This window comes from Girardinichthys multiradiatus, chromosome 17 (assembly GCF_021462225.1).
Source record: "Girardinichthys multiradiatus isolate DD_20200921_A chromosome 17, DD_fGirMul_XY1, whole genome shotgun sequence".
In the NCBI taxonomy this organism is placed as follows: Eukaryota; Metazoa; Chordata; class Actinopteri; order Cyprinodontiformes; family Goodeidae; genus Girardinichthys; species Girardinichthys multiradiatus.
Window position 1 is genome coordinate 3864249 of NC_061809.1, and position 11186 is coordinate 3875434.

An 11186-nucleotide genomic window follows, 5' to 3' on the forward strand; every position below is an offset into this window, starting at 1 on the left:
AATACAAAAAAACGTCAACCTTCAAATAATCATGTACAGTTATGCACTCAATACTTGGTCGGGAATCCTTTGGCAGCAATGACTGCTTCAATGCGGCGTGGCATGGAGGCAATCAGCCTGTGGCACTGATGTCTTATGGAGGCCCAGGATGCTTCGATAGCGGCCTTTAGCTCATCCAAAGTGTTGGGTCTTGAGTCTCTCAACGTTCTCTTCACAATATCCCACAGATTCTCTATGGGGTTCAGGTCAGGGGAGTTGGCAGGCCAATTGAGCACAGTGATACCATGGTCAGTAAACCATTTACCAGTGGTTTTGGCACTGTGAGCAGGTGCCAGGTCGTGCTGAAAAATGAAATCTTCATCTCCATAAAGCTTTTCAGCAGATGGAAGCATGAAGTGCTCCAAAATCTCCTGATAGCTAGCTGCATTGACCCTGCCCTTGATAAAACACAGTAGACCAACACCAGCAGCTGACACGGCACCCCAGACCATCACTGACTGTGGGTACTTGACACTGGACTTCTGGCATTTTGGCATTTCCTTCTCCCCAGTCTTCCTCCAGACTCTGGCACCGTGATTTCCGAATGACATGCAGAATTTGCTTTCATCCGAAAAAAGTACTTTGGACCACTGAGCAACAGTCCAGTGCTGCTTCTCTGTAGCCCAGGACTGGGGAATGCGGCACCTGTAGCCCATTTCCTGCACACGCCTGTGCACGGTGGCTCTGGATGTTTCTACTCCAGACTCAGTCCACTGCTTCCGCAGGTCCCCCAAGGTCTGGAATCGGCCCTTCTCCACAATCTTCCTCAGGGTCCGGTCACCTCTTCTCATTGTGCAGCATTCTCTGCCACACTTTTTCCTTCCCACAGACTTCCCACTGAGGTGCCTTGATACAGCACTCTGGGAACAGCCTATTCGTTCAGAAATTTCTTTCTGTGTCTTACCCTCTTGCTTGAGGGTGTCAATAGTGGCCTTCTGGACAGCAGTCGGGTCAGCAGTCTTACCCATGATTGGGGTTTTGAGTGATGAACCAGGCTGGGAGTTTTAAAGGCCTCAGGAATCTTTTGCAGGTGTTTAGAGTTAACTCGTTGATTCAGATGATTAGGTTCATAGCTCGTTTAGAGACCCTTTTAATGAGATGCTAATTTTGTGAGATAGGAATTTTGGGTTTTCATGAGCTGTATGCCAAAATCATCCGTATTAAGACAATGAAAGACCTGAAATATTTCAGTTAGTGTGCAATGATTCTAAAATATATGAATGTTAAATTTTCATCATGACATTATGGAAAATAATTAACTTTATCACAATATGCTAATTTTTTGAGAAGGACCTGTATACAAGTCCTGCACAGTGGTCAGAGGGATTTTAAGCCATTCTTCTTGCAGGATAGTGGCCAGGTCACTACATGATACTGGTGGAGGAAAACATTTCCTGACTCGCTCCTCCAAAACACCCCAAAGTGGCTCAATAATATTTAGATCTGGTGACTGTGCAGGCCATGGGAGATGTTCAACTTCACTTTCATGTTCATCAAACCAATCTTTCACCAATCTTGCTGTGTGTATTGGAGCATTGTCATCCTGATACATGGCACCACCTTCAGGATACAATGTTTGAACCATTGGATGCACATGGTCCTCAAGAATGGTTCGGTGGTCCTTGGCAGTGACGCGCCCATCTAGTACAAGTATTGGGCCAAGGGAATGCCATGATATGGCAGCCCAAACCATCACTGATACATCCCCATGCCTCACTGTGGGCATGCAACAGTCTGGGTGGTACGCTTCTTTGGGGCTTCTCCACACCGTAACTCTCTCGGATGTGGGGAAAACAGTAAAGGTGGACTCAGCAGAGAACAATACATGTTTCACATTGTCCACAGCCCAAGATTTGCGCTCCTTGCACCATTAAAACCGACGTTTGGCATTGGCAAGAGTGACCAAAGGTTTGGCTATAGCAGCCCGGCCGTGTATATTGACCCTGTGGAGCTCCTGACGGACAGTTCTGGTGGAAACAGGAGAGTTGAGGTGCACATTTAATTCTGTCGTGATTTGGGCAGCCGTGGTTTTATGTTTTTGGATACAATCCGGGTTAGCACCCGAACAGCCCTTTCAGACAGCTTCCTCTTGCGTCCACAGTTAATCCTGTTGGATGTGGTTCATCCTTCTTGGTGGTATGCTGACATTACCCTGGATACCGTGGCTCTTGATACATCACAAAGACTTGCTGTCTTGGTCACAGATGCGCCAGCAAGACGTGCACCAACAATTTGTCCTCTTTTGAACTCTGGTATGTCACCCATAATGTTGTGTGCATTTCAATATTTTGAGCAAAACTGTGCTCTTACCCTGCTAATTGAACCTTCACACTCTGCTCAAACTGGTGCAATGTGCAATCAATGAAGACTGGCTACCATGCTGGTCCAATTTAGCCATGAAACCTCCCACACTAAAATGACAGGTGTTTCAGTTTCATTGTCCAACCCCTGTATATAGGTTAGCATCTCATCACACTCAGAAAATACAGCTGCTGTGGCATGTGTAAAGGTAGAAGATGAAATGGAGTACAGAAATCTAATAGATACATTTTCAGTTTGGAGTAGGAGTAATAGTCTCATTTTGAACACCTCTAAGACCAAGGAAATAATTGCATAACCAAAGAAACCTCAGCATCAGCCAGTTATAATTGATGGAGGGAACAATGAGGTGGTTAAGTCATTTTCCAGTCTGTAAGCAGAGCTCCACTGCTCCCAAAAGTTAGAAAAAAAATTTCAATGTAGGCTCATTCTTGATAAACGGACTGCACAGATAAAGTTTTGGGGTCTACTTTCTCGCTTAAAAACATCTTTAAACTCCTTTTGTGACAAATTAATGGTATAAAAATGATTCATTTGTATGCCGACCTCCGCTATTACTGCAGCTGCTGGTGCCAAGCTCGGTGCACACAACCCTGCCCCCTCAACAATCCCAGGGAAAGCTGATAAAACCTACTCCAGATCCGGACCATTTACCCATGAAAGTAAGGCCCTGGGAAAGTGAAATTACCTGGGTAACTTTGTATCGAAATGCGCCCTGGGCTTTCAAAAGCCAGAGTGGGTCAAAATGTGTCCAGAGACATGTTAAAGACTACCATCTTCCATAGATGCACGATGGCAGTTGTGAGATTAAAGGGGGAATTACTTTTCACATAGGGTCATATTGGTTTGGATAGATTTTTTTCACTTCATTAATTAAATCATCGTTTGACAACTATATTTTGTATCTAGTCAGTGTATCGTTTTCTGTTTTTGATGATCTGAAACATTTAAATTAAATTTAATTCAAAAATAATTTCCCCTCAGGGATCAATAAAGTAACTGTGATAAAAAAAAAATGGTATGAAACTATAAAGGGGGGAAATAGTTTGTTAGCAGCCTTGAATAACTTTGACAGAAATCGTCTGATTAAAAAGTAAAAAGTATTTACTTTTTAAGCAATATGTAGAACAGTACCAAACGTGAAGCAGCTGAAAAAAACCTGACAATTTGAGATGTTGTCATGGAGTAGAAGAGGATTCCTGTGGCAACCTGCGAAGCTCTAGTGAACTCCATGACAAGAGAGTTAAGGCAGTGCTGGAAAATAATGGCGCCCACACAAAATATTGACTGCTTTGGGCACAATGTGGACATTTTCACCTAGGGATGTACTCTCTTTCATCGCCAGAGGTTTAAACATTATTGATTGTGTATTGAGTTATTTTAAGGTGACAGCAAATTTCCCCTGTTATGCAAGCTGTACACAGACTACTTCACATTGTATCAAAGTGTCATATCTTCAGTAGTGTACAATGGAAGGATATAATGTGAGGGGTGTACCTACTTTTATAAGATGCTATAAAAGCATTTTTGATCTGACAAGAACAATAAAACAAAGTGGAATACACATCTCATTAAATTCCAGAATAGATCATCATTTAGATCTACCCAGTGATTATTTCCTGGGTAGAATTCGTTAGCCCAGGCTGATTTCTTCAAAATAAATAAATGTAAACACAGCCAGTCTTTAAAATTAATTTACAACATCAAAGATCCTTAAATCTCATCTTTACTCATCGTGTCGGAGCTTGATGTAACCACGCCACACACTAATGATGAATCCAGTTGTTTTCAAAAGTACTTAAAAGGTTACATCACTATGTCAAAGCAACTAAAATAGTTACACTGCTTTTGCATTTTAAATTGAGTAACTTGTAACTGTAACCAACCCTGATGAACTTGTCGGTTTATGTGTCTGTTGTGATGTCACCATGTCAAACAGAATTAGCAGTGTTTTTCTTTCAAAAAAAGCTGAATTTTGTGAAATCCCGCCATGAAAACCCGGATTTCATCACCTAGCTGTGTTTTTATTGTCAGCATTAATTTGTTAGTGAAAATAAATCCATCACTGTAGAGTATCCTTTAACAGTTTGTGTAGTTGGCTGGATGGGATGTTCTCCAGTAAAAGCCTTCTTGTGTTGAGCTGGCAGCTGCAGCAACAGCTATGCCACTCCTCAAGCTTTACTAAAACTGAGGCAAGGCGGGAAAATTCGGGGAGGAAGTGAAAGCTGAGCTGTGACCATTTTAACTGATCTGCGACCGTGAAGTGATTTAGGTTTGACCAAAGGCTCAGTCTGTGTTAACGACCATCTGACCCCGGTGTGGGGGGCTGGGAAGGGTTCATCTTGTGGCTCAGGGCTTGGATGGGAGAAAAATTATGAATGTCAGAATGTTCATGGGGATGCAAATTAACCCAATTTCCTTGAGCTGGTCTACAGATGTAAACAAAACATTATATACAAACAGCAGAACTCGCCAAGTTCTGTTCACGTATAAAACATTTTTTTTTTTTTTACTTCAGAGCTCCATCATTAGACCATCGGTGTAACAATGGTTATTTGTAACCGTCAAAACTGTTACAAATATATCAGGCAGATGGTTGAATCCGACACGGAGAACAAAGCTTACCCTTCCGGAGGAGCGGTTTCTGTTGGAGACCACGGGCGGCGGCAGCTCCTCGTCGCTGGAAAACGCGTCCAGAGCTGCGGCCGTGACATGCTTCTTGTTCTGGGCGGTCAGGTTCTCCAGATAAAGCTGCACATACACGTCCTTGGTTGGGTTGCCAGTCGGCAGCTCCACGTTGTGGGCAAGAAGCTCGCTTTTTAGCTTCTCTTTGGTGAGGATAGACGGGTCGTCCAGGTACACCGGCATGTCGACGTTAAGAATATGTCATAAGATCCACTCTTCCCGGGTAAATTAGCTTGGCGGCACCGAAGGCAGAGAGCTGGAGTAAACAGAGGAATGGCCTAGTGAAAGTAGAACAGCTGAACGGCGCCTCTTAGTGGCTTTAGTTAGCTAAAAGCGGTGTGCTTTACTAATAACATTTGAAGACAAACGGGAAATACCTAAAAAAATGTTCAAAAAAAAGAGCCCCCTTGCACCGAAAGCCCCGGGATTTAAAGGGGACATATCATGCTTTTCAATCTTTCCTTTTCCTGTTTAAATCATTCAGATGTGGTCTGTCTAAAGTGGAACTGCAATTTTTTGGTTTGAATTTTGTCGTTATTTTAGCTCCTCATGCGTTTATTTTACTCATTTTTTAAGCTTCCTTTTTGACCGTCTCATTTTGCTGCGGTCTCTTTAAATGCAAATGAGGCACTTCATACCCCGCCCCCCTCCAGGCCTCTAGGACTAATTTGAACACCCCTGCCCTAGTAGGCTACATGAAAAATGTAAATTTTTAAACAATAGCAGAGAAAAGTTAAGGAATTCACAGTAGTAACAAAAGCTGTAATCCCATAATTAATGTTACTGACAATGTTTTTACACAAACTATATGTGAGATACCTTTTAAAATGTTAATGCTACTGCAAATTGAATGAACACCACTTTTAAACAAGACCCAAACATAGTTAACAAGTTAGCTAACACTAGCATCAAGAACATCACTGAATGCATTTGGATTGTGTGTTTCGCAAGGCAAAAAAGGTGACCAAACAGATTGCAAAACTGTTTGTTTAATATTGTTATTCAAGACACAATAAGGTGATGTCCTTAAGGAGCTAAAAGCAGGAGGCCTTTAAAAGCATGAAGCTGTGCAACAGCCAGTAAGTTATCATGGTCCATGATCATCTTTAGAAGTTCCACAGAAAATACTATGACATAATAGAGAACGAAAAGTAATAGAAAATGGAGAAATCTGAACAGACTGAGCAAATATGACCCAAAAAGCATCTAAATATATCATCGAAGGATCTGGAAAGACTAAATTCAAATTTGTTAGAGACTCCCAATACACAAAAAATGTGTTTAAGAGCTAAAAACGTGGATTTTGCATAATATGTCCCCTTTAAAGCCACAGGATTTGTTTTACCTGAATAAAGGGATCCTCGGGAATTGTGTATGCTCTGTTTCCATTCCTCAGAAAGGCCACGGACCAATTATTTTAATCAGCCTCATAACATGGGGAAGTTGCGATAAAAGCTGCAATGCACCTTCAGCCCAACATACTCCCTTTAAAAAACTCCTAGAAAATAAATTATTTTTTGTTTCAACTGATGTTAGGGTTAATTAATGATTATATATGTTTTAACTTTAATAGAAGTGAAGCTTGCTGTTCAGAGTGATTATATCTTATATGTACAAGAGCTGCAAGATAGAGACAGGATGTTCTAGAACATTCTGTCGGTGCAGCTGTTTCCAATCTTATGAGTGTGCATCCCTCCCTTTAGTGGTTGGAGCATTTTGTAACCAGGGCGTTTTTCTCTTATCTCTTATCAATAAAATGCAGAGGGAGCAGAGGCTGTCTTCAGAGTGTTGGTGGAGGATTGTAACTGAGCAGCCTCTGAAACACTCTCACCTGCAGGTTAAAATGAACTAACTTCTCTGTGTCTTTCTTTGTGCAGAATTGTGAAAGTGTTTGGTGTTTAAACCTAACATAAATGGTCCTTCGAGCCGGAGACCAAGACGCTTGACGATCCCAGTGGGTGAGTGAGATTCCAGACAAATCTGTGGCCACAGTACTAATACCCTTTCCGGGACTGGTCCCTCCCTGACAGGCTGGGGTCTGACGGCTGACGGTACTCCCGAGGACACAGAGAACCAGTGAGTAGGTCTTTCATTTAAAAGGAATGAGTGATGAAATGCAAATGACCTAAAATAGTACAGTATAGAGAAACCCTGACAATTCTAGACACTATCAGGTGAACTAAAATAGACAGTTAAATTCCGCAGGAGGGTAGACTCCCTTAGTTGAAATAGACTAATTAAACTCTACACAGGACGGCGGAGTCCTCTGTTGAACTAAAATAGACAGTTAAATTCCGCAGGAGGGTAGACTCCCTTAGTTGAAATAGACTAATTAAACTCTACACAGGACGGCGGAGTCCTCTGTTATGTTTTTGTGAAAGTAATTACAGTAAGAGTAAAACGCGTAAAAAAGTGTGACTGAAAAACGTGTGGAAGAGTGAATGGAATCGTAATGACCATTAGGTCCTTACTTTTCATATAAACTGAAAACAGATAGTAAATGGTGAGCCTTTGTGGATGCTTGTAGGCAAGAAAATCCCACCTGAACAGGGTTGAAGTGGATTTTACCACAACTGACTTCTTGATCACCATCCTGTTTTCAAATACATAAATCCAGTATTTAGAATACACCAGGTATTAAAAAACATACTGGATCTAAATCTAGTTCAAAATGGGAAAGGGGCAAAGTAAAGAGAAACAAAGTAAACTAATTGACTTAGAAGGGGAGGTAAAGTTTATGGAGAACTATGTAAAAGGAGCAGGTATGATCTGTCATAGATGGAATAAAAAAATAAAAAACATGGGTTTTTGGGCAAATTAGATACAAAGGATGTCTTAAAATTACAAGGGGATCTAAAATTAGCAATAATGAAAACTAAAAAGAGAAAAATAACAAAGAACAATGGGGGAAGAACAGAGAAAAAGCTCTGATTTAACAGAAATATGTACACGATGGCATAAAAATACGGATTTTCAGGTAACTTAATTATCACTGAAATCCTAAAACTACACGGGGATCTTAAACTGGAGATTATGCATTTAAAAGATTCAAGAGACAATGTGGACAACATGGAAACTGTCCAACTGGACAACCCAGTGAACAATGACTAGAGTTGTTAAAGAAGTAATCTGAGAGTAAAAGATTTTGTAGGCAAGCATTAGTGAGAAACAGGTGCTTTAAAAATCATTCTATGGTGTTATACTACCAACAATATCATGATAAAATGCAAAAGATTCATTTTACAGGGAAATAATTCCATATTTGGCTCAGATTGTGTGCATTCTTGATTTTTCCTCTTTGAGAGAAGTTAAATTTCAGCTCTGTGAAACGACCTTGACAAAGAGATGCAGCTGCCTGAAAACAAAGATAAAACTTCTGCAAACAGCAGAAGCCTGTCTCTGCTGAAAGGTCTGAAAAAATTGTAACTCTACCCTGCATGTGTCAAACTCAAGGTCCGCGGGCCAAAACCGGACCCCAGAAGTTTAGTGATTCTCTAGAAGTAGAGCCTTTTAATATGGTGATTGTGTGCTTGAATGTTATTTTGTCAATCAATAAGCAGTTTTGTTTACATTCTGCCACAATCTGCCTTTTGAAAATGTTTTGAATCTTGCTCTTTATGTATAAAAAAAAAAAAGAAAGAAAAGAAAAATTGGCTAAAGTCTGCAGACATAAAATGAACCTGGATTGAAGCTCTAACTAAGTTTATTTAATCTGAGATCTTCTCCAAATGCAACAGTATATGTCAGTCTACATGAGATACTAACAACTTCACCTACTGATATAATATAAAGATGTGAGTGAATATGTGAAACAAACAATGATGAAAGTTTTTCAACAGGTGATGCTCATCCAGGAGGAAGACAGTGTTCCTAGGAAATGCAGCTCATTCATTAACAATCATTTTTTCTCCTATAGGTGGACGTTTTGCTGATTAATCATAGGCTGGATCTATGAAACATTATGTGCACAGAACAAATGACCAAGGTTCTGACTGACTTATGAACCTCACTGACCTGACAATGATAACATGACACCCAACAGATAACACCTTTAAGGTGGATCCACTAAGACCACCTTATTGATTCTTGGTGAATAAAAAAAAAAAAAGAATTGAAGCGTTCAAAACAGACCTTGTGGAAACAAAAGGGGTTATGAGGAAACAATGTGCATTTTAAGAATAATAGAAGTCAAATTATGTTCAAATCTTTGCAAATAAAAATTACTCTGACAGAGAAATAAGTAAGTAGTGTGTGAATGTGTGTGAATGGGAATGACTGATTTCATTGTAATGCATCTTTGAGGGACATTAAAAGCGCTAATAAAGGTCTGATGTTCTGATGATCTTTGCCAAATTTATATCTTAATAAGGTTTCCAGAATCTTTTCCGAAAAATCATATAAAGATAGCAAAGGTTCTACCTGTATTAAAAATACTGATAACTATAGGAAAGTTCATAGATCTGTCTTCAATTTTTCACAATTCTTGTACAGACAGGTTATTTAAACTTTCATGTGGCCAAATGTCTGTGTTTGACTTTCTGTTTTTGTGAAATAAATGTCTGTTTCATGTTATGTAAAAAATTAGAGTCCTCAACAGTACCATAATAATATTAGGTCAGTTCTCTATGGTAAAACAAAAAGATTTTAACAGCCAGTCAGGTTCAAAATGATTGAATTAGACTCAAACTTAACATAAGATGAAATGAACCTTAACAGAATTACTGGACTGGACTGAAATAGAGAAAACTTGAGTTAATTGAAACAAACTTTAGTTACTTGAACTAAATACAAAGCTGACTGAAACTGTATGTTGTATCTATAAAACTGGGTAAAACAAACTAAGATTATAAGATATAATATGCCCTTCATTTTTTGTGTTCATCAGTGAGTGAGTTTTTATTTTTTTATTTTTAATAAGAACTAAACCAAACATTATCTGAAGAAATAGCAAAAAGCCGAAAAGACTTAAAAGATACCCCTCTGACAGATGGAGAAACATTATTTGTAGACGGGTCTTCCAAAAAAGATGAGAAAGGTAAAACAAAAACCGGATATGCTGTAGTAACTCTTGATAAAGTACTGAAAGCAGAAGCACTCCCTTCACACTACTCAGCGCAAGCTGCTGAGTTAGTAGCCTTAACTGAAGCATGCAAATTAATGACAGGAAAAAGTGCAACAATATACACTGATAGTCAGTATGCATATGCAACAACGCATACTTTTGCACAACATTGGAAAAATAGGGGTATGATTACCTCCACTGGAAAACCTGTAACACATGCAGCACTATTAACAGAGCTATTGCAAGCAGTCCAACTGCCAAAAAAGCTTGCAATATGCAAATGTGCGGCACACACCACAGGAACAGACACTGTGCAGAAAATAAACCTATCCTACCAAAAAACCTATACAAATGGGCAGCAATTTCGAGTCATGGAGTTTCTCATGTCTCGAGAGGAGGAATGGTAGGATTAGTGAACAAAATATACACAACATATGGATTTAACTCTTATTCAAAAAATTTTTGTAGAACATGTTTGATCTGTGCTAAACACAATGCACAAGGGAACTTCAGACCAAAAAGGGGACTAAAATAAGTTTCTTAATAGCAGTGTTTATTCTAACCATCATAATTTGTGTTGTGGTTATAGCATTGTGGTATCTGCTGTAGCATTGTGACTTTTCAACAAACCTACAGAGGAAAGTCCGGCTACAAAGGGAATTGTAATTATAGTTTACAATTGTCTCAAACCGGTGAAGATCTCCACAACTCTGTTTAAAGGTGCTTAGGAAAGGTTCCAATCTATAAGTAAGATGTACACCCCCACACACAAGAAAATAGTGCTAGTAGCTGGAATAATCTCAGTGGTAATTGTAGGAGCTATTTTACTATGGGAACGTTTTTACGAAGAAAGAAAAGATTTGAGTAAAAGACAAATAAATGTTAATTCCTGCCCAAATGATGTAAGCATCAGAACCACAAAACTATGTGTACCAGTACAGAAAACCACTACAGTAAAAATACCCTGGGGAACGCTTGGAACAGCACGTGATGGCACAAATGAACAAGCCTCAATGTATAAGAAATGGGAGTGGTATTTGACCTATGGAGATGTGCAATGGTGGAGTTGGAAATACTTAGT

General features: G+C 39.6%; 1 protein-coding gene across 1 annotated transcript in view; it reads right to left on the reverse strand.

Moving 5' to 3' along the window:
- The window catches only part of tmpoa (thymopoietin a), a 48257-nt gene extending 42831 nt beyond the window's left edge, over positions 1 to 5426 (reverse strand). The window contains exon 1 of the mRNA XM_047390166.1: positions 4984 to 5426. Within this exon, the coding sequence (XP_047246122.1) occupies positions 4984 to 5226 (243 nt within the window). The 5' untranslated portion in view covers positions 5227 to 5426. The remainder of the gene's footprint in view (positions 1 to 4983) is intronic.
- Between the last annotated feature and the right edge of the window lie 5760 nt (positions 5427 to 11186).